This window comes from Grammomys surdaster, unplaced genomic scaffold (genome assembly GCF_004785775.1).
Source record: "Grammomys surdaster isolate TR1022 unplaced genomic scaffold, NIH_TR_1.0 66, whole genome shotgun sequence".
NCBI classification, from domain to species: Eukaryota; Metazoa; Chordata; class Mammalia; order Rodentia; family Muridae; genus Grammomys; species Grammomys surdaster.
The window spans coordinates 5,395,037-5,416,107 of record NW_021604568.1 but is presented as its reverse complement, the minus strand read 5'-3'; the positions used below and the strand labels follow the sequence as shown (position 1 = coordinate 5,416,107).

General features: G+C 45.6%; 1 protein-coding gene across 1 annotated transcript in view; it reads left to right on the top strand.

Annotated features, from left to right (window-relative positions):
- Fbxw4 (F-box and WD repeat domain containing 4) overlaps positions 1-21,071 on the top strand; it is an 84,361-nt gene that overhangs the window by 15,655 nt on the left and 47,635 nt on the right. The window contains exons 2-5 of the mRNA XM_028774914.1: positions 3,002-3,097; positions 7,141-7,326; positions 7,744-7,876; positions 12,737-12,831. Coding sequence (XP_028630747.1) covers positions 3,002-3,097; positions 7,141-7,326; positions 7,744-7,876; positions 12,737-12,831 — 510 coding nt within the window. The remainder of the gene's footprint in view (positions 1-3,001; positions 3,098-7,140; positions 7,327-7,743; positions 7,877-12,736; positions 12,832-21,071) is intronic.

Below are 21,071 nucleotides of genomic sequence, written 5' to 3'. Positions count from 1 at the left end.
TACCGCCGGGCTAAGGATTGAATCCAGAGCCTTACAGATACACGTGTATTCTACCGCCGAGCTACACTCCACCCCATGCCATACTGCCTCTCAGAGTCTATAATTTTATGGGACATTTTCCCCTTATTAAATATTATATTGTAGAAGACTTGGGGAATAAATAAAAGCACAAATGCCTCATGCTTAAGTAAGATATTCCAATTAGAGGAGCAGAGTGAAGGGCAAACAGAAGAAGGAAATCTTGATTAGGATTAGGAGGAGGGTCCCCCCACCCCCAGAAGAGAGTTTCTCTGTGTAGTCCTGGCTGTCCTGGGACTTGATCTGTAAACTAGGCTGGCCTTGAACTCAGAGATCCACCTGCCTCTGCCTCCCAAGTGCTGGGATTAAAGGCGTGCACCACCACTGCCCTGTTAGGATTACTCATTTTTATTCTGTTAATCTTCTATGTTATGTATCTGTGTTTTAAAAGTTCAGTCCTCTACATTCACTACTTTACAAATCAAAGGGATTATTCTGTACAAATAAATGGATTAGATAACTTCCTGCCTGCCCAAGCTACCTTTTCAATGTGTGTTCATCAGGCTCTTGAAAGTGAGCCTTTGCTCACTGGTGTTTAGTGTTGGGTGGTACATGTGAAGGTGTAAGTAGAGACAAAGAGAAATGTAGTATGTCTCTCCTTGGTCAGTGAATTTCTAGGTAGGGACAGTAGTCATCACTGTGTGTCCCAAGCAGTGACCCTTGTACAGTCAAGTGCATGAAGCCATGGAGACACAGATACACAGGCATCTAAAACAACATTTAAGATTCTTGCCCATGATTTCAAAACTGTCTAAAGATGTATTCTCAAAAGGCCTTTGGACTCTTCTCTGTTTCTACCCCAGACTCTACTGTTTTTCTGGCTGCTGTGCTCCCCTGCCTCTTTCATCCCTTTCTTCCAGATATCCATTGCTCAGTCAATATTTTTGTAATGAAAAGTTTAAAATATATGGAAAAGAATTATACAGTGAACACTCACATATTCACCGTCTAGATCTCATAATTATTTGGCCATATTTGTTTACTCATGCATTTCAGTTACTTCATACTTGAACATGCATGCACATCCTTGATTATATCAGTTTATGTATGTGTGTTCTTAAAAATGTACACACAGTGGGTTTAGATTATTATATTTGAGTAGAGTGCTCAAATTTAAGCTTAATCATTTGAAATTTGTTGGTGGTGAGTTTTGTTGTTTTTCAAAAAAAATTTTTTAGCACATTTCTGTGTGTGTGCATCACACGTGTAGATCAGAGACAAATTGTGAGAGTCAGTTCTCTCCTTCTACCGTGTGAGGCCTGGGGATAGAACTCAGGTACAGGGTTGGTGGCAAGAACCTCTCTCTGAGCCTTCTGGATAGCCCGCTCTTGTTTTCCTGAGACAGTATCTTCGTGTGGCTCGGGCTGGTCTGCTGTGTAGATCAGGTCCCCTTCAACTCATGATCCTCCTGCTTCAGCTCCCTGAGTACTAGGATTACATGCCTGCTTGGTAGATATGCCCAAAGTCCTTCAAGATCCAGATACAGGACATAAAACCCCAGAAAGTTTCCATGTGTTCCTTTCCAGACAGTCCCCACCTCTGCCTTGTTGGTCATTCGTCATTATGAGGTGGTCCCCTCCATGTTTGGTTAATTGGCCCTGCTCACACATCCATGTAAATGAAACACAGCATGTGTGATGTGGCCTTCATTCATTAGGGTCTTTTTTTTTTTTTTTTTAAGTTGAGGCAGGCGGAGAGATGATTCTGCTGTTAAGAGCACTTACAGAGGACCTGGGTTTGGTTCCCAGCAACCACATGGTAGCTTACAACTGTCTAGAACTGCAGGAACTGCAGTTCCAGGGGATCTTCTGGCCTTTTTAGGCACCAGATATGAACATGGTACATATACATGAATGTGGACAAAAGCATTCATACCCATAACAATATAAAATAACCCCTGCTGGTCCTTTTGCGACAATGGCTGTGCCATTTTTCTATCTACCATCAGATAGGAAACTTCCTTATTGGTTTTTTAAAAATATATGAATACAGAGGCTGAGCATGGTGACACATGCCTGTAGTCATAGCACTTGGGAGGCTGAGGCAGAATGAGTCAAGGCTAGCCTAGGCATAGAGAGAGAAATATCTCATTTGAGTCCAAGTCCTTTGTGTGTGTGTACATATTTATATGAAATTTTAATATATTCATATATATATTTAATTTTGATAAAGTCTAATTTATTAGCTTTTTTCTTTTATGTTTTTGCTTTCTATATCCTAAGAACTTTGCCTATCCCCTGACAGACACATGCGTTTTTGTTGTTGTTGTTGTTGTTATTGGTTTTTGTCCAGTTAGATGGGTTTATATAATTTATTCTAATAGCTTTACATTATAGATTTTATGTGCTTGTTTATTATGTATAAACTTTCCGTGTTTGGTAGGAGGTAGGATATCCAGGAGTTTTACAAGCTGTATATCTAGGAGTTTCAGTACTTGAAAATGAAAAGAAACGATTGTAGTTATGTCACCATCTCAGGAGGCAGTGTGTTGGTCTCATGACATCTTATTACCATGTGTGTGCTCACAATGTGAGTGTGGGCAGGTGCATGCGTGACACACACGTGGAGGTCAGAGGACAGGCTTTGGGAGTCAGCTCTCCTTCTATCAAGCTCTACCAAGGCAAGTGTGTCCTCCCCGTGGAGCTGTCTCAGTGGCTGTAGCATTTCCTGTCATGCTTTTCACTAGACTGTTTTGACATCACTATGAATGGACACTTCTAGTCGTTTAAAGGATAGATTTCTGCTTGTTCTTGATTAGCCATGTATGGAGAGAGGAGTTCTTAGTTCCTGATCTCATAATCCCGCTAGCGTTTGTTTGATTCTGTTCTGCATGTCTCCACGTCCCAACTCAGTTAGTCCCTAGCCTCCTCTCTTATTGGTAATGAGTTGTAGAGACTGAGTTCTTTATTCTGTTTGCACCTAGGATGACCAGCATTCCAGTAAAGGAACGAGTGAAGCTGTCTCAGAACTGGCGGCTGGGGCGCTGCCGAGATCGGATTTTACTGAAGTGGAGATATAGGTAAGTAGCTTCTTGATTGTTTTAAAATATTTATTTGTTTTTATTGTATGTGTATTTATGTTGTTGTTGGTTTGAGATGGGGTCTCACTATGTATCTCTGGCTATTCCCAACTTACTGTGTAGACTAGGCTGTTCTTGAACTAACGGAGATCTGCCTACCTCTGCCTCTCAAGTTCTGGGATTAAAAATGTGCACCACTAAGCCTGGCTTGTAAGTATTTGTCTATGTCTATTTACCAGGTGTAGGCCTAGTACTTGAGGAAGTTCCAAAAGGGTGTCAGATCCCCTGGAACTAGAGTTACAGACAATTGTGAGCCACCATGTGGGTACTAGAATTGAACCCAGACCCTTTGAAAGAGCAACAAGTGCTGTTAACCTCCAAGCCATCTTTTAGCCTTACTTCTTGATTCTTTTGAGGCTTCCCAAGACCAAAGAGCACAGTAGAAAATATGAAATTAGATCATAGGGGCTATCTCTGGTGTGGTAACCACTAGCGGTTCTTCAGATACCACAAAGAGTCTAGCAGAAGGATGGCTTGCTAACATAGTTCAAAAAAGATTATTTTTAAAAAAATGTACTCTGGGGGCTGGACATTATGAGGCAGAAGGATCTCAATTTCAAAGCTTGTCTGGGCTAAAGCGCCAGCCTCAGTAACTTAAGGGGATTATATCTCAGTTTCTCTCTCTCTCTCTCTCTCTCTCTCTCTCTCTCTCTCTCTCTCTCTCTCTCTCTGTTTGTTTTTGTTTTGCTTTTTGAAACAGGGTTTCTCTGTGTATCCCTGGAGCATTCTGTAGACTAGGCTGACCTTAGAGACCCTCTGCCTCTGCTTCCCGAGTATCACGATTGCAGGCGTGTGCCACTGTTCCTACCCAGCTATAATTGTTGTTTTTTTAAAATGTGTCTCTAGGGAGTTAATTCTCTTCTTGGATTCTGTTAAACTCTTCGGGGAGTGGGGAGTGTCATGATGCTGGGAGCTCAAACCCCAGGACCTAGACCATGTTCAGCAGGTGCTTTAACATGGAGCTACAGCTCTAGTTCTGTTTCATCTAATTTAGTAGAAGGCAAAGTTGGGGCTGGAAGGTGCTCACGAGGAAAGCCTGACAGTGTGAGTGTTCGCTGAGATCCATGTGGAGAGAAAGAACTCCTGAGAGTTCACACTGAGCTCCACATGGGAGCTGTGACATGCATGTGCAAACGTATGTGCACATACAAAGTAAAGAGAGAAAACGTCATTTTAAGAGAAAGGCAAAGTGGGATATCAGGCATATGTGAGGTAGGACTTAGAGTGCCAGTGTATCTATGTGGTGTATGTCACATGTGTGGCCGTGCAAAACAGTGCCTGGACTCTGGGTGAGCTGCTGTCACCCTCCATCAGATTCCCTTGAAAAGGGCCTCTAACTGGATCTGACTGGAGCAAGGCTGATAGCCATCAGGTCTGGGTGATCCTCCTGTCTCTACTTCTCACTGCACAGTGCTGTGGTTACCGGCTTGTGTGTAGACAGACGCTGGCTCTTTACACAGTTGCTGGGAATTTGAAATCAACCTTCAGGCTTAGACAGCAAGTGCTTTCCCCGCTGAGCTGCCTCCATAGCCCAGTGCCATAAAATTTTGATGGTTGTTAAATCATGCTTATGCTTCATCAGTACCAAAGCATTTCATAATTATTGTTTGGCACCTTACCCAAAAAGTGCTTCTTGTTGGTTGGTTTTATTATATTGGGAGCTTTGTGACTTTTCATTCTGGCTGACCTGCCCGTTTGCTGATAGAAAAGGCACACCTTTGGTGACTGTCTTAGTTACTGTTCTATTGCTGTGAAAAGATACCATGACCAAGGAAACTCTCACAAAAGAGTTGCATTTCATTGGGGGCTTACCTACAGTTTTAGAGGCTAGTCTGTGATCATGATGGCAGAAAGCAAATAGACATGGCACTGGTCAGTAGCTCAGAGCTTTCCATACTGATCACAGACAACAGGGAAGAGAGAGAGGTGGGGAGGGGAGAGGGAGAGAGAGAGAGAGAGAGATCAAGAAAGAAAAGAAAAGGAAGGAAGGAAGGAAGGAAGGAAGGAAGGAAAGAAAGAAAGAAAGAAAGAAAGAAAGAAAGAAAGAAAGAAAGAAAGAAAGAGGGAGAGACACTAGGGGCCTAGGCTGAGCTTTTGAAACCTCAGAGTCCACTCCCAGTGGCACACTTCCTCCAACAAGGCCACACCTCTTTCTATTCCTTCTCAGTTCCTTCCACTCTCTGGTGACTAAACATTCTCACACATGAGCCTGTGGGGGCCATTCTCGTTCAAACCACCGCAGTCAGCCTTTATCTTGTTTGCTTATTTCCAATGGTTTGAATGTGCTGTGAATTATGTGATGGTATTATGATAGAGAAGTTATGAAAGAGAAAGATGGACTTTTATGGTGAAAGACTTTACCTTCTGATTTCCATTTGTACCTAGTGGAGGTTTTCTTAAATAGCAGGGTCCCTTTTGTAGCCCAGACCGACCTAAACCTGCCGTCCTCCTGCTTTAGCCTGCCGTACAGGCTAGTGCAATCATACCCTGCCATTTGTGTCTTTTAACATCAAAGAAAAATTCTCTGTCAAGCTTTTGCTCCTGGTGTTGTCTTTTAGGGCATTATTTAAGGCAGGCTGGGAATAAGCAGAACAGTTACCAGGCTGCCCCAGGATTCTCCACTGTTCACCTGGCGTGAGCCTGGTTTCTTGTTCTAGGTAAATAAATGTCTGTCTACCACACGGCTGTAAGCGCAGTCCAGCCTTCTCTGTTTGAGTGATCTACATAACTGGAAAAGATGCTGAAGAGGACTGTGAATGGTGAATAAGAATGTTGGCATCTATATGTGCTCTACACGTATTCTGTATAATATATGTACGCACTTGTAAAGACGGCCTGAGTAGAGACTCAGTTACTACACATTCCGAGCTGCATTTAATGGCCGGCAAGTCAGTTTGCAGAGCTTTCCACATTCCCATGATGCTTGTGTTAGCCCCATTTGCTCGGACAGGCTAGGCAGTGGGAGATGGTGTCTGGACATGGGGATGAGTCAGCTTTCCCTTTGCATTTTTTGAGACTGGTAGCTCCAGGACTGTTAGGTAGGGTAGGCACAGGCGGGAGAATGTCTGTCTCAGGGGAGGGGCTTAGGCCTCACCAGGGAGCCTAGCTGAGAGCCCTTCCCTTTCCTCGCCTTCTCTTCCCATATCGCCCCCTCCCCATCTTCTTCCAGCTTTTTTCACATCCTCTCTTTGTTTTTTTTTTTTGAGACAGGATCTTAATGTCCCTATAATGGCCTTACCCATCTATGTTTGGTTTTTTTGTTTTTGTTTTTGTTTGTTTGTTTGTTTGTTTTGGTTTTTCGAGATAGAGTTTCTCTGTGTAGTCCTGGCTGTCCTGGAACTCACTCTGTAGACCAGGCTGGCCTCGAACTCAGCAATCCATCTGTCTCTGCGTGTGCCACCACTGCCTGGCCCCATCTATGTATCTACAGATGGCCTGGAGCTCCTGGAGTGCTCAGGAGTGCTGAACTACAGGTGTATGCCACTCTGCCCAGAAAAGTCTTTTTCTTAAGGCTTTAGTCCCATGCCTGGCCTGTGGCTTGTCTCTTACCATTTGTTATGAGAGCTGAGCTCTTTCTAGCCCTGAACTGCAACATGCTGACAGTGCTGCTTTGGAGCATTCTATATCACCACACCTACCCTCCAGTACAGAAATGTCTAGGCAGGAGGATCTAGGCATCTCTTGAGCAGGTTTGCATACTTTCCTAAATGGCTAGATTTTTTTTTCACTTGTAAATGTGTCTTTGCTCCAATAACAAGGAAATGGGATTTCTTAAAACTCACCTTTCCTCTGTCACACCTGATCTGATGAGCAATGTTGGAGTCTTGGAACATAATTTGGACTTACCAGAAGGCAGAGGTCATATTACCTGGCCTGAAGTCTCCTTCGAGTCCCCCTCCTCCTCACCTGAGGTCTTTCAGTCCTGCCTGTCTGTAAGAGGTGCAGGTAGTGGCTTTACTTTGGTGTTTTGTTTCCCTCTCTAGTCAGATGCCTTGGATGCAGCTAGAGGATGCTTCTCTGTACCTATCTCAGGCTAATTTCATCCTGGCCTACCAGTTCCGTCCAGATGGTGCAAGTTTGAACCGTCGTCCCTTCAGAGTCTTCGCTGGACATGATGAGGATGTGTGTCACTTTGTGCTGGACAACTCCCATATCGTCAGTGCAGGAGGGTGAGCTCGGAGGCTTTCTCCTCTTCCTTAGTGTGCTTCTGGGACCTGGGGCTGCCTCTGGCTTCTTTGCTTTTGCGTTTTTTTGTTTTGTTTTGTTTGTTTGTTTGTTTGTTTTTTACACTTAAAGCAGAGATTTACCAAAAGCTGATAATAGGTTAGCCAGAGAAGAAAACAGGAAGAGCTTTTAATGCAAAGTGGAACAGGTTTGATATTCTCTAAAGGGAAGTTTATTTTCTGTCTCAGCTCTGTTAGCCTCACATGTGCTGAAGAAGTAAGTGTCTAAAAGCTCAGCTCCTTGTGGTCCAAGTTTCAGAATGCTTAGCAATTCCAGACATCACTGGACACGTGGGCTGTTTCAGTAGACTTGCCTTCTTTCTGCAAGTTAACTCCTGGGTCGGGCTCCTTATTCTCTTGTAGAGACGGGAAGATCGGTGTTCACAAGATCCACAGCACCTTCACTGTCAAGTACTCAGCTCATGAGCAGGAGGTGAACTGTGTGGACTGCAAAGGTGGCATCATTGTGAGTGGCTCCAGGGACAGGACGGCCAAGGTGAGGCCTTCTCCCCACACTGCACATACTGTTATTTCCTCCCGTCTATAAGGGCCTGGGGTAAGAGGATGGATGGAGCCTCGAGTCCAGGATTGGCTGAGAGCACTGGGTGAGAGCAGGGGGGAAGAGACACAAGAAAGAACTCACTTATGTACCTTTGCATAAGCTTGCCATGGTAGGCTGTGCTCCTGCCAGCTGGCTGGGGGAGGAGTGGCCAGCGGCTGGGACAAGTGCCACTCTCTGGAAATGTGGTATGAATGCAAAAGCACAAGGCCTGGCCAGCTTTTCCTCCCTGAGCTAGGTTTCCTTAGGTTTGTGGGTTGAGTTCTAATCCCAATATTTTATTCTAAAATCTCCCTCCTTTTGCTTGCTCTCTGTTTGGAGAAGTTAATTTTTCACCACCTTGTTTATAAGCAATCAGGCTGGTAATTAAAACATGCTTTTACTGATTCTCTGGAGAGCCTTGTGGCCAGCAGGCAGTGGAGAGGACGGAGCTGTTGATGGTGGCATCAGTGCCAGATTCCCTGATCCACAGACATCCACCAAGACATGAAAGATGAAACTGACACACACTGTAATCCTTGCTTTGTGGATCCAGTTCATCCAGTTCATGTCAGGTGCTGCTGCTTCTGGGACAAAGAAGAAAATTTCCAGTCTTGGGTGCAGCAGCCCTAGCCAGGATACAGGCTTTGGGGCTGCTGTGGGACTCTGCAGAAGACCCTGCAGGGCTTGATTATCTCTTTTCTAGAGTCTAGAGGCTCCACTGTAGCAAAATGATTATTCATATCAGCAAAGGGGCCTCCAGGCCACACAGAGAGAGCTCAGGAGGGAGAGGTTGCAGCTTTTCTCAGTAACTCCGATTTCGTGTACGCTCTGGTGACTGCCCTTTCACGGCACTGATATATATGAAGACAGCAGCTAACCAGGTTCCCTGCCATTGAGTTTTCTGCCTTATAGTTTATATCTAGAGAAAGTGCATGCCTCTGGGGATGCCTGAGGGGTCAGTGGTCTGTGCTTTTATCTTTGAGACAGGGTCTCAAGTAGCCAGCGATGCTCCCATTGTCAAGTGCTGAGCTTACAGCACTGAGAGTGAGTGAGTGAGTGAGTGAGTGAGTGAGTGAGTGACTGAGTGAGTGAGTGACTGACTGACTGAGTGAGTGAGGGAGGGAGTGAGTGACTGAGTGACTGAGTGAGTGAGTGAGTGAGCCAGGGAATGACTGAGTGAGTCAGGGAGTGAGTGAGTGAGTGACTGAGTGAGTGAGGGAGGGAGGGAGGGAGGCTTCCTGTCACCTGCTGTTTCCTCTTCCCATACCATCTTCCCTTTGAATTGTTGCTTAGTCACTGACTTTGTAGCATTCCTTGCAAAGATTCTGCCTTTAACTTGCCAGACTGCTCAGTAGTAAAGCTCAGAGTAGAGAAAGCGCTCAGTCAAGTGCTTGCTAGCTGGTTTGGGTTGTCAATCCTCACACCTGGGGACAGTGGCATTTGTCTGTAGTCCCATTGCTGGGGAGGCACAGGTGTAATCTCTGGAGAGTTGTTGTTGGTTTTGTTCTTTGATAATTCCATGCATGTTTATAATGCATCCTTGTTACCCCGGCCCTATGCTGTTCCCTCCCACCCTCTCTGCCCCATCTTCCTCACAGCTCTTCCGCGTATTCGCCAGCTTTTGTTCTTATTAGTGTCCTCAAGTTTAACAGGACTCTCTTTATAAGCAGGTGTGTAACAGGATACTATGCCTCTTCCTCTCCCAGAATCTGTTCAACACGAAAGTGCCCATAAACCTTCTTCCTCCATCACTGACTGTTAGGAGACCCCAGCGGCACAGGAGCAGCAGTTGCTGAGTTCATCACTGCCACCTCCATGTTGTGCTTAGAAGATAGTATTTTGAAGCCCCGCCCCCTACCTTCTAGCTCTTAGCATTCTTTCTTTGCCATCTTCCAGAGTGTTCCCTGAGTCTGAAGAGGGTGATATAAATGCCTTGGTTAGGTCTGAGCTCCCAACAGTCCTGTAACGAGCATTTTGTGAAGCCATGGGTCTTTGTATTCACTTCAAGGGGAGGCTTCTCTGTTTACAGCTAAGAGCAGCAGCCTTTGTCTGTGGGATAAGCAGGTATTTTGAAGGTGGTTTGGTGCTATGTTGATTCAGATAAACAATAGCCTTAGGTTCTTCTCTAAAACCTCAGATCCACCTCTCTTTCTCTTTTGAGACAGTGTTTGACTGTGTACCACAGGCTAACCTTGAACTTATAATTTCCTGTCTCTTGAAATTATAGATATGTATACCATGTGTCTGCTAGGATTATTTTCTAGCAATGTAGACTGTAACCAGGCACTGTGCTAAGCACTTTATTCATTTTTTCATTTTATCTTATTGCATAAATATCTTCCTTTGCATAATGGTGATATATTTTGGATACACAGTATCCAAAAATCTGTGGTATCTACTTTATAACCTTTCCTGTTTTTTCTTACAAGATATATATCTATTTAAATAGCTGTCCTTCAAGGCACTGTGTAGTTTAAGGGTCACCTTAAACTTCTGATCTTGCTTCTACCTGTTGAATGCTGGGATTACATGTGTGCTGTCACATCCGGTCTATGTAATGCTAGAGATCACACCTAGTGTTTTGTGCATGTTAGACAAATGCTCTACCAATTGAGCTGTATCTCCAGCCCCTGTGTTATCTTCAGTGGCTTCAAAATGAACTTACCATTATTTACTTACGGTTTTCTCTAGTAGATCCTTTCTTAAGTCTGCTAAATTCTGCATATTGTTTGTGCTAGTTCTTGGTGTTTACTTTCCCTTTTCTATATCATAGTCCGGATGAGCTGCTTGTTCTGTTATAATAGGCTACTGGAAATATCTTATCACTCAGGTGTTGTTTTAGGATTATTTTTTGTCTAGATGATTTTTTTTTTTTTCGAGACAGGGTTTCTCTGTGTAGCCCTGGCTGTCCTGGAACTCACTCTGTAGACCAGGCTGGCCTCGAACTCAGAAATCCGCCTGCCTCTGCCTCCCAAGTGCTGGGATTAAAGGCGTGCGCCACCACTGCCCGGCTGTCTAGATGAATTCTTATCCTTAGAGTTCCTGAGTCAAAGATCATTATAGGAGAGCCCTGCTGCCTCCGGTTTGCCTTCTAAGTGGGCTTTATGAATGTGTATGCTCACTGAGTGTTTTCCGGGGTGGGTCTGTCTCATTGATATTAAAGATCTGACCACATGGTTATTATGTCACCTCCTATCCCTCAAGTGCCAGGACACTCTTGTTGCTACAGGATGCTGTGCTATGGGACAGCCTGCCACTCCTAACTGATGCTTGGAATTGGCGATGTACTTCCTGATTCACTCTTAAAGATCAGAAACCTTATTCTGTGATTTGTGGGCTCTCAGATACTACCAGCTGTCTCTATGGAAGCTACTAGAAAACAGGTTTAGGCTGTCCTGGAGATTTTGTAAATCAGGAGTACTTTCTTTACCCCACAAGCTAGAACCTGACTCTGAGGAAGTTCAGAAAAGGCAAAGGCAAAGGTCTCTTCCAAGGTAGGCAGTCTAAAGGAAGAAACCAGAAGGGCATCTAGTTATTACCAAAGAGTTTGGCTGTCAAGCTCTAAGCAGATGCTAGAATCCTGGGCTTACAGGAAATAATTGAGATATTTGCCCTCAGTTTTTTTGTCCCTTCTCATTCAGAATATTCTCATTAAATTTCTTTTCTTAGTTTTGGGAAAAGTTATTCCTACTCTTACCCCATCCCCCACTCCATCATACCCACAAACTCCAAGAAACACTTTCTCCTTTTATAGGGAAGAGGTACCATGTGACCCTAAGAAGGCAAGACCACCCCATTCCATCACCTGCCCCTTACCCTGAAGGAATGTCTCCTTAAATTCTTCCATCTAAGGTCCTGCCTGAGTGTGGCGTGTTCCCCTTATAGCTCTCCAGGACCTTGAGAGGTCATTGATCCGCCCAGCTGCCAAGGGGTCCCTCTGTGGCTGCTCCGGGGAGAGCCCTGTACATTTGAGGTTTCCTTTCTGTTTGGTTAGAGGCTTATGTCCCTGTGTGTGTGTGTGTGTCATCTGGGGTAGGGTGAGGTGTGGGGGAGCCTTGTGCTTAATGGGAGATTTCTAAATGCACTGACTGCTGAGAGGCTCTGGAGTGTTGATTAGAGTTAAGCCCAGAGTGGCTGCTAATGTACATTCCTGACTGATAGGGCCCAGATAGTGTGCTCCAAGCAATATTTTTAACCTGTGGAGATATGGAAGCTTAAAAGAGTTAAGCTTTTCTGCTACTTTTGGTGACACTAGGTGCTAAAATTCCCTGCTGACATGAATACCTTTGGATCCTGGCCATTATGAACAACAACAAACAACAACACCCCCTCTCACTTTGAAGTCTCATCCCATTCCCTCCTTGTTTTGCAGCTTTCCTCTTACTCCTCTAACGTAAGACTCACACTGCACCTTGGTCTGCCTGCCGCTCCCTATATGCCTGAAGTAAGGTTTTGGCAAAGATAGAAGGGGAGACTCACAAACAGAGGGAAGTTTCTGAGAGAGGCAGGCGACTTCTAGCTACAGTTCCACAGTTAAATCTCACCCAGGGCTGTGTAACCTCTCAGCCTGGTAGAAATGAGGACTAGTTGGGTGGAAGTAAAGGTTGGTGGTTAGGGCAGGAAGCAAGGCCTGTCCCTGTGGCAGCTGAACTAGAAGCTGGAGAAGCCTCTCTGCTTGTACCCTGAGCTCTGTCTTTAGGACAGAAAGGATTCTCCATTCCCCCAACTCCCCAGTCACAGGCTTTCTGCCTGGTGTTTGCTTCTTCCTCCTAAGCCCAGGCAGTGCCAACAAGAGATTTCCTCTCCTGTTTCCAGGTATGGCCTTTGGCCTCAGGCCGGCTGGGGCAGTGCTTACACACCATCCAGACTGAAGACCGAGTCTGGTCCATTGCTATCAGCCCATTGCTCAGGTAAGGGAGACATTTGGATTTTTATCTCATTCAAGAATGGTTTTACTTTATTAGGTCAGATAACCCTAGAAGATTTTTCACTAGTGTATTCCTTCACTATACTTTGGAATTGAGATAACCTTTCCTAAGTATCTGACCAGAAGCACTAAGGAAAAGAGACATACTGGATGTCACTAAGGGGCAGTGTTACCTTTGTGGAGCAGATGTCCTCTGGGGTTGTTCCAAAGCAGAGGCTTCTCAGAATACCTGAGCGGCAAAGGCAGCGGCTAGCCTGCTGTCGTGACTCACCTCTGCTTTGTTCCCTGAAAATGTCTTCTGGTGTATCCCTTACATGCTCTGGGTATCAGGAGAGGAGAGGTTTGGGGCCTGCCAGCTGGGTCCCATCCATACATAGAGAAGAGCAGAAACAGGCAACTATGCTGGAAAGGCAGTGCTTTATGTGTGTGGTAGTTTGGCCAACAGGCACTTATGCTGGAAATGCAGTGCTCTATGTGTGTGGTAGTTTGGCCAATGTGCTCCTACTCATGTGCCTGGTTCCCATGGAGACCAGAGAGGGTGTTGAATCTGGAACTGCAGTTACAGATGGTTTTGAGCCACCATGTGGGTGTCAAGAATCAAACCCAGGTTTTCTGGAAGACCATCTCTCCAGTCCACAACTCCTTAAACAACAAACAAACAAACAGACAGACAAACAAACAAACAAACCTCTAAAACCAAAGTCAAAACAAGTCTTGTTGTGTAGCCAAGGCTTGTCCAGAACTCACAATACATCTCAGACTGGCTGTGAGCTAGATTTTCCTGCCTCTGCCTCCCAGTGGCCAGGATTACACCAAAATGCAGGTATTTGTTCTGCTTTAGCCAGGTGTGTTGGCTTATGCTGTAATCCCTGCACCTGGGAGGCTGAGGCAGGAACCATTACCTGTGTACTTAACGCCAGTGTAGGCTATAAGGTGAATTTCAGACCAGCCTAGGCCACAGAGTAAGACTCTGTCTCAAAAACAAAACAAAGTACACAAAAGCAAAATAAAAAAGTAAAATTGGCCAGGCAGTGATAGCACACACCTTTGATCCCAGCACTCGGGAGGCAGAGGTAGGCAGATCTCTGTGAGTTTGAGGCCAGCTTGGTCTACAGTTCCAGAACAGCCAAGAGCTACACAAAGAAATCCTGTATTGAAAAATTAACTGCTGCTTTCTTGGCTACTAACTGTTATTAAAAAGCATTTTATTGGCATATAGTCAGTGTACGTAATGACGAGTGTCACGTAGACAGTGTCTTTCAGATACATCATGTGCTTTGTATCTAGGCTTTTAAAAAATATTTTATTGTTTTGTGTGTATGGGTGTTTTGTTATGTATCTCTGTGTGTCACATATCCACAGTGTCCCCAGAGGCCAGAAGAGGGTGTTGGATCCCCTGGGACTGGAGTTCAGATGGATATAGTCACCCTGTGGATGCTGAGGCTCAGACCGAGGTCCTTCAGAGGAGCAGTTAGTGCTCTTAGCTGATAAGCCAGTGCTCCAGCCCCTGTCTAGGCTATCCTGAGCCAAAGAGGGACTCTCTCATCCCCAGGAGCATTTAGAGACTTTTCTATACTTGAACTATCTTAGAAGTTAGTAGGGTCTGTCTTCCTGCTCTTCCCTGATGCCTCTCTCATCCCACCTGAGTGGAATTGGGAAAGTTCGAGGCCTGCTACCTCTACCACCTCATACGTCAGTCACTTGTTTTTATAAACAAGTTGGTGCCCCTTTTGCTCAGCCCCCTTCAGCTTCTTTCTCCTCACTTCATGGAGCCTGTAGCTCTCCTCTTGCTCTCTTCCACAACTCCCTTTCAATTTTTTTCTTCCTAAGAATTAGAACCGATTAGCCACGTCATTAATTCTTCAATTTGACGGCTGATATAGCAGGACCTGAAACACATTGCTGACCTCAGAGAATGGAGACCCCGTTCCTTAGCATATTGACGAAGGGAGAAGTTAATTAAAATTCCACAGAGCAGAGGTGTCGGCTAACCTATAAACCTGTCCCTTTTCAGAACAAATCATTCCAGCATCTTAGGAGAGAGGAAGGGGATGACCGGTGACCAGCGGGGAGTGGGGAAGCTAAGTGTATGGAGCTCTGGGTGGGAAAATGGCACTGGCCAGCTTTGTCTCCTTGGCAGTTTCTCCCTGATGCCACTCTTCTGAAAGCCTATCAGCCAGGCTTGTGTGTCTGTGGCTAGATGTGTGTAGGACTAGAGAGAAGTGAGTGACAAGCATGCTGGCATTAGGGGACAGGAGCAGCTTGTTGGTGAAGAGGCTCTGGGCTAGAGATGGTCCATGCATTCAGTATATGTCACGGGGGTGTGGCAGGCTGTCCCCTGCACCCCAGCCTTAGAGTCCTCTACTCTAGCCACATCCTCTGGAGAATGTTGGGTTCCTTCTCTACAGAAAAGACCATATTACACCTATTGCAGATGGTGTCTGTAGAGAAGTTGAGAAAGGAGTTTGCCTGTCTCATCAGGAGGCATTTGAGATCACAGTAAGCCAAGTTGAGTGTTTTGGCCCTAACGTGGATCGGGGTAAGTGTGTGACTTTCAGTACTAGTGTTACTGTGGTGTAAGTACCACAGTCCCAGCACATAGTCACTGCGAGCCAGTCGCTCTCTCTGTGCAAACCCTCTACTAAGTCTTTCTGGGTCTCTTAATGCTCTCCTGCATGGTAGAGTCTGCCTTTATATTCCTAGCACTCTGGAGGATGAGGCAGGTGGATTTCTGTGAATTCTAGGTCAGCCAGTGCTACCCAGTGACACCTCATCTTTTCTCTTAAGCACCAGCTTTCAGCTTCAAGGCCTGTTATTTAGAGCAGTCTAGGAGATAAGTTCTCCTTTGCATGCTACAAGTAGGGTGGCTGTGGGCAAATCAGTCTCTTCTTCTATGCTCTGTATAGACATGACTGGATTACAGTGAAGATGAGCTGAAAGAATGTACATGCAGACCGAAAAGCTAAGTGCCGCATGTGCTTAGTGTTTAGTTGCTTTCTGGCCTCATGGGCTTCCCTGGGCTCTGCCTCCCAGGAGTCAGTCACAGGGTTCTTTTGTAGTTTTCTTGAGGTGGAATCTCCATAGGAATCTCTCTTCCCTGTCCTCTTCCTTTTGAAGTGACCCCAATGGCTGCCTTCTGTCTCCTCCCTGCCACTGTTCCTGTTGAATGTGTTTGTCAGTCACTGAATGACATGTTCCTGGATGTATTGGCAGCATGGGGCTTGTGAGCAGCCGCTGTCCTCTAAGGACAAGCGCTTCAGTTGCTCTGCTGCTTCCTTGAGCAGTTGCAAGAGACAGACCTTGCTCTGGTCTTTTCTCAGTAAATATCTTTCTCCTGTTAAAAACAGTTAGCCCTGCGCACTTTGTTGTTGATGTTGTTTGTTTGTTAGTTTTTCCCCCTCTTCTTTCCTTGGACACTTTTAGCATACAATATGGAGCCTCAGACTCCAGACTTAATATGAGGTATTTTTGACCAAGAGAAAGCAGGGATTCTGACCTGGCTCTGTCTAGGTATCACCTTTTGTTTCTGTGACTTTGAATTTTTAATTTGCAAACTGTTGTAGGAGGTGATATTTAATACCAGTTATGTGCTAAAGGCTATATTTATTTTATTTTTTATTTTCGAGACAGGGTTTCTGTATGTAGCCCTGGCTGTCCTGGAATTCACTGTGTAGAGCAGGCCATCCTTGAATTCAGAGCTCTATCTGCTTCTGCCTCCCAAGTGCTGGGATAAAAAGTGAGCACCACCCCTGCAGACCTCAAAGCTATGTTTACTCAAAAACAAAAAACAAAACAAAAACTAAAAGCAACAGTGGGCTTCAAAGTCAGGCAGCAGACAAGGGCTTTTTCCTTTGCTTCCTGTGTGCCCACCCACCCTTCTTACCTTGTCAAGACTTGGGTCTTATGGAATAGGCCCTGTTCCATATAGGAGTTTCCTACCTGTCTCTGTTGGATGAACAAGAGGAGGTAAAGAAGGCACACAATGTTCTTGAAACAGAATGGTCTGCGTCTTCTACACTTGTGTGGCACAAACACATTATACCTGGTCTCAGATATAGCTTCTAAGGTCACTGGAATTCTTAATACTTTCCTGAGTTAATGTAGATTAATATATTGTATTGCTATTTAAATCATTATTTCTACCTGAATGAAGCTAGTAAACACAAAACTCTTTCCCCTGCCTTCTTTTAAGTTTTATTTTTTGGTGTCTTTGAGGCAGGGTCTCAGTATTTAGCTACATCTGTCTCCCGTACTGGGATTAAAGGCCTATACCACCATACCCACCCCTACAAAACTATTTACAAGGCTTTATTCCCCATTAAAATTGAGGTGGAGAGATAGCTTAGCAGTTAAGAGCACTGGTTGCTCTTCCAGAGGATCCAGGCTCAATCCCAGCGTGTATATGGGAATCCATCATGACTCCAGTTACAGGCCACTTGAAAGGCTCTTTAGAACCTGAAAACACTCCTTTGTGCCCAGAGTTGACATAGGGCATGGCAGGGGAAGGCCACATATGAGAGAGACCTAGACTCACTCAGGTAAACGCTTCTACCATTCCAGGAGCACACAGACACTTAGGTCTTTGGTTTTCTGGACCCCACCATCCTAAACTTGGTGCCTGTGGTAAAATGAATCTATGTTTGCCTGGAAGGAGAAGGGAGAGAATCATGAAACTCTACTTCTCTCTGCAGACACCAGACCTATTTCCCTGAAATGAAAAAAAAAAAGGCCCTGGGTAGAGCCCTTGCCTCTGTGGACACCACTGCTGCTGTGTGAGCGAGCGCCTGTGGTCAGGAAGGTTTCCCCACACTTTGGTCTCTAATCCCTTCTCTCCTGCTTCTGTCATCAGGGAGATATATGAGTGGTATAGGTGTAGAAACTTGACTTAGCTGTGTTATTAAATATACAATATCATTTTGTGCACTGTGGTGGCTTGTTTGTTTTGTGGGGAATTAGTCCAAGTCTGCATGAAGTCTACCAATTCAAATTTGTAAAGTGAGTTGTGGCCTCTGGGGGCTTTGATAGAGAAGCTGTTCCTTCTTGCTTCATTTCTCCCAGAGGTGAGGGTGAGGCTGGAAGGAAAGCTAGCCCTGTGCACTGTTTGGCAGTAGATGCTGGTATTGGGAGAGCAGGGTGTTTGTTCCAGCAGCTACAGGGTTTACTGTGTGCTGTGTGTGGCAGATGCTGCCACCGCCTACCGAAGTACATCTTTCTTTACTGATGGTTATTTGCATGTGGAGTGACTCTGACAGGTTTGGGAGTTGGAACAGGAGGCAGTTTCAGTATGGGTTTCATTGGTTCTCTATGATGCTGCCATTTTCTGGCCCTAGGCATCATAACTCACTCACTGCTTTGAGGGGAAGAAGAATCAAATAGAAGGAGTCTGTCTGTGGATTTCACTTTTTCTGGTTGGTGGTGAACTGGTGTATATTAAGGGGATCTCCAGCCTTGATAACCCGAAGAAAGAGGAGCAAATGACTGTGGTTCATCTTGCAACCAGTCCTCCTGATGGCTCAGGTGGACCACAGTGGCTTAAGGATCTTTCTTTCTTTCTTTCACTTGTCCTAGAGTTGGGGCAGAGGAAAGCCCCCTTTGGGGCCTAAGGAAAAAAGACCTGCTAAATGAGACAAGAAGGTCTTCTTGTCCTGCTTTGTGAGCCAGCCAGACACAGGAGGGAGTGTCCTGCGTGTGATGTCCCCCGATGATGAGAAGCTGAGTTTATACAAAGACAGTAGAGGGCAAGGGCTGCTGTGGCTGGAGGAGGTATCACAGTGCTTGGAGATTTGAGTAATCAATCATAGGCGGGCCCACTGATTCAGCTCACAGTATGCTCAAGTCGTCAGGCATCAGTGATCTGTGTGCTGGGGACATTGCATTGGGTCCGGTCCTGCAGAACCTTAGTGCTGTACCCTTCATCTGGATGGTCACTGCCTATGCCAATTCAAGCCTCTCAACAAGTCATAGCCGTCAGTAGCAAGAACCAAACACTGGGGCTGGTTTGAGTTCCTAAGACTCTGAATTTTAGCCACTACTCAGGGTAGGATGACACAGAGAAGCTCATGTGTTGATGTGATGCCTGGCCGGCCGGCTTAGAGCCCATTTCTAGTGTGATTGCCTCTTGTCAAGAACTGACTTAAGTGCTACAGATAGAAGTGGGCGACTGCAGAAGGTCGGACGATGTGCGTGGGACTGACGTGTCTCAGCAGGGCTCCGTTTCTATTCCCAGTTTCAGTGTTGGTATTTTTTCTTTTAGATTTATTTTTATTCTTAATCAGGTGTGTGTGTGTGTGGGGGGGGATTGCCATGTATAGGGGATGCCTCAGAAGGCAGAGACACTGGATTCGTTGGAGCTATAGTCCAAGTCGTAGTGAGCCACCTAGTATGGGCGCTGGGACTCGAACTTAGATCCTCTAGAAGAGGTATATGTGCTCTTCTTATCCGCTGAGCCATTTCTCTAGCCCACTGGTATTCTTTCTCTGTCTCTGACATCTCCCTATCCCCTCTGACCTCTCTTCTTTCTCCTTCTCTTACTCCTCTGCCCTTTCATTCTGTTTCCAGGCGCTGGGTAAGAATTGCAATTATCACTGGATGTGGTGGTTTACAGAGGCAAGTGGATCTCTTGAGAGTTGAAGGTCAGTCTGATTTACAAAGTTAGCTCCAGAATAGCCAGAGCTACACAGTGAGACCCTATCGCACAAACACCAAACAAACAAAGAGCTATTCTCTTGTTGTCACTAGAGAACACACTGTGAACTGGATGCACAGGCTGACAGGGGGATCAGATGGATAGGTAGTGAAACGTGGTAAATTCTCAGAGGACATAAACAGACCGGAGGAAAGAGCTCTGGTGTCACTAGAGTCGCAGTGGAGAAGTTATAGGAGTCCAGGGTGGCTTACAAGATGTTTCAAAATAACTGGAAGGCTCAGAAGCTATATCCTATTGTTTAAGGGCAGGGTTTCACAGTGTAGGCCTGGCTATCCTGGAACCCTATGTAGACCAGGCTGGCCTCAAACTCAGAGATCCACCTGTCTCTGCCTTAAAGGAGTACGCGACTATGCTTTGGCACCAGAAGGTTTCTAACACAGAACTGGTCAGGCTTGATGGCTGTACATGTATAAACACATCAGATTGTTGTACTGCTTCTATAGATGTGTGCGATTCTGAGGTGTCAGTTAAAAATGAAATGAAGAGCAGATGGTGGGATCCATGTCCTGTCTCCTATCTGCACTGCCTGCTACCTGAAGTCCACCTCAGGAGTGTCCTCCATTCATCTCCGGTGTGCAGAGTGTTTGCCTTTATTGTCCTTTGATCACATTCTACTGACAGAGGAATCACTTAGCACTCACATCCCAAAATGGAAGCATGCCTTAATGTCAAAATTAGGGTGGCTTCCCCCCCATTTTCCCTTTTTTCTCCCTTTCTTTTTCTTTCTCCCCGCCCCCCCCTTCTCTTTAAACTTCAGTGGGTGATGAGGCAGAGAGGGAGGTGGGAGGGTGAAGGGGGAGCCATAAATTCTGAGACCTGTGTAGCTGTTCTCTGAGCAGCCAGGAAGCCTCTGATGTCTCCACAGCGCTTTCATTAACATTTAAATTAAGGGTTTGTTTTCCAGGCTGTTTTATAGGCTGGGACCTTTCATGGCCTGTCACATATGCAGCACCCACCCCTTCCCCAAGCAAGTGTGTAATTGTAGCCACCGCTCTTCCCTAATGCTGGGCTGTGGCCGGAGGGAGGTTCAAAGGGAGTTCTCGAGGATGACACTGTGGTGTCCTAGCGGTGACAGTCAGGCCGGGCTGTCATTCCTCAGATGAAGGTGCTCACAGGACACCAGCACCTCTCCTGACCTATACTTTTCTTTGCCCTTGAAGGAACATATTTCAGTCTGAGTCCAACCTCTTCCACACTTGGTTCCCTTGGGCCATGGGCAGGTGGGAAGGAAACCTCCGTGCCTTTGGACCTGGGAGCAGTGTTTGTAAAATGTGACTCTCCATGCCTATCTTTTCCTCCTGTAATCTTTTTAGCATCTTGAAACTTTTACCCACAGGTAACCATCTGCAAAGAATTTACAATGCTGCCGGGCAGTGGTGGCGCACGCCTTTAATCCCAGCACTTGGGAGGCAGAGGCAGGTGGATTTCTGAGTTCGAGGCCAGCCTGGTCTACAGAGTGAGTTCCAGGACAGCCAGGGATGCACAGAGAAACCCTGTCTCGAAAAACCAAAAAAAAA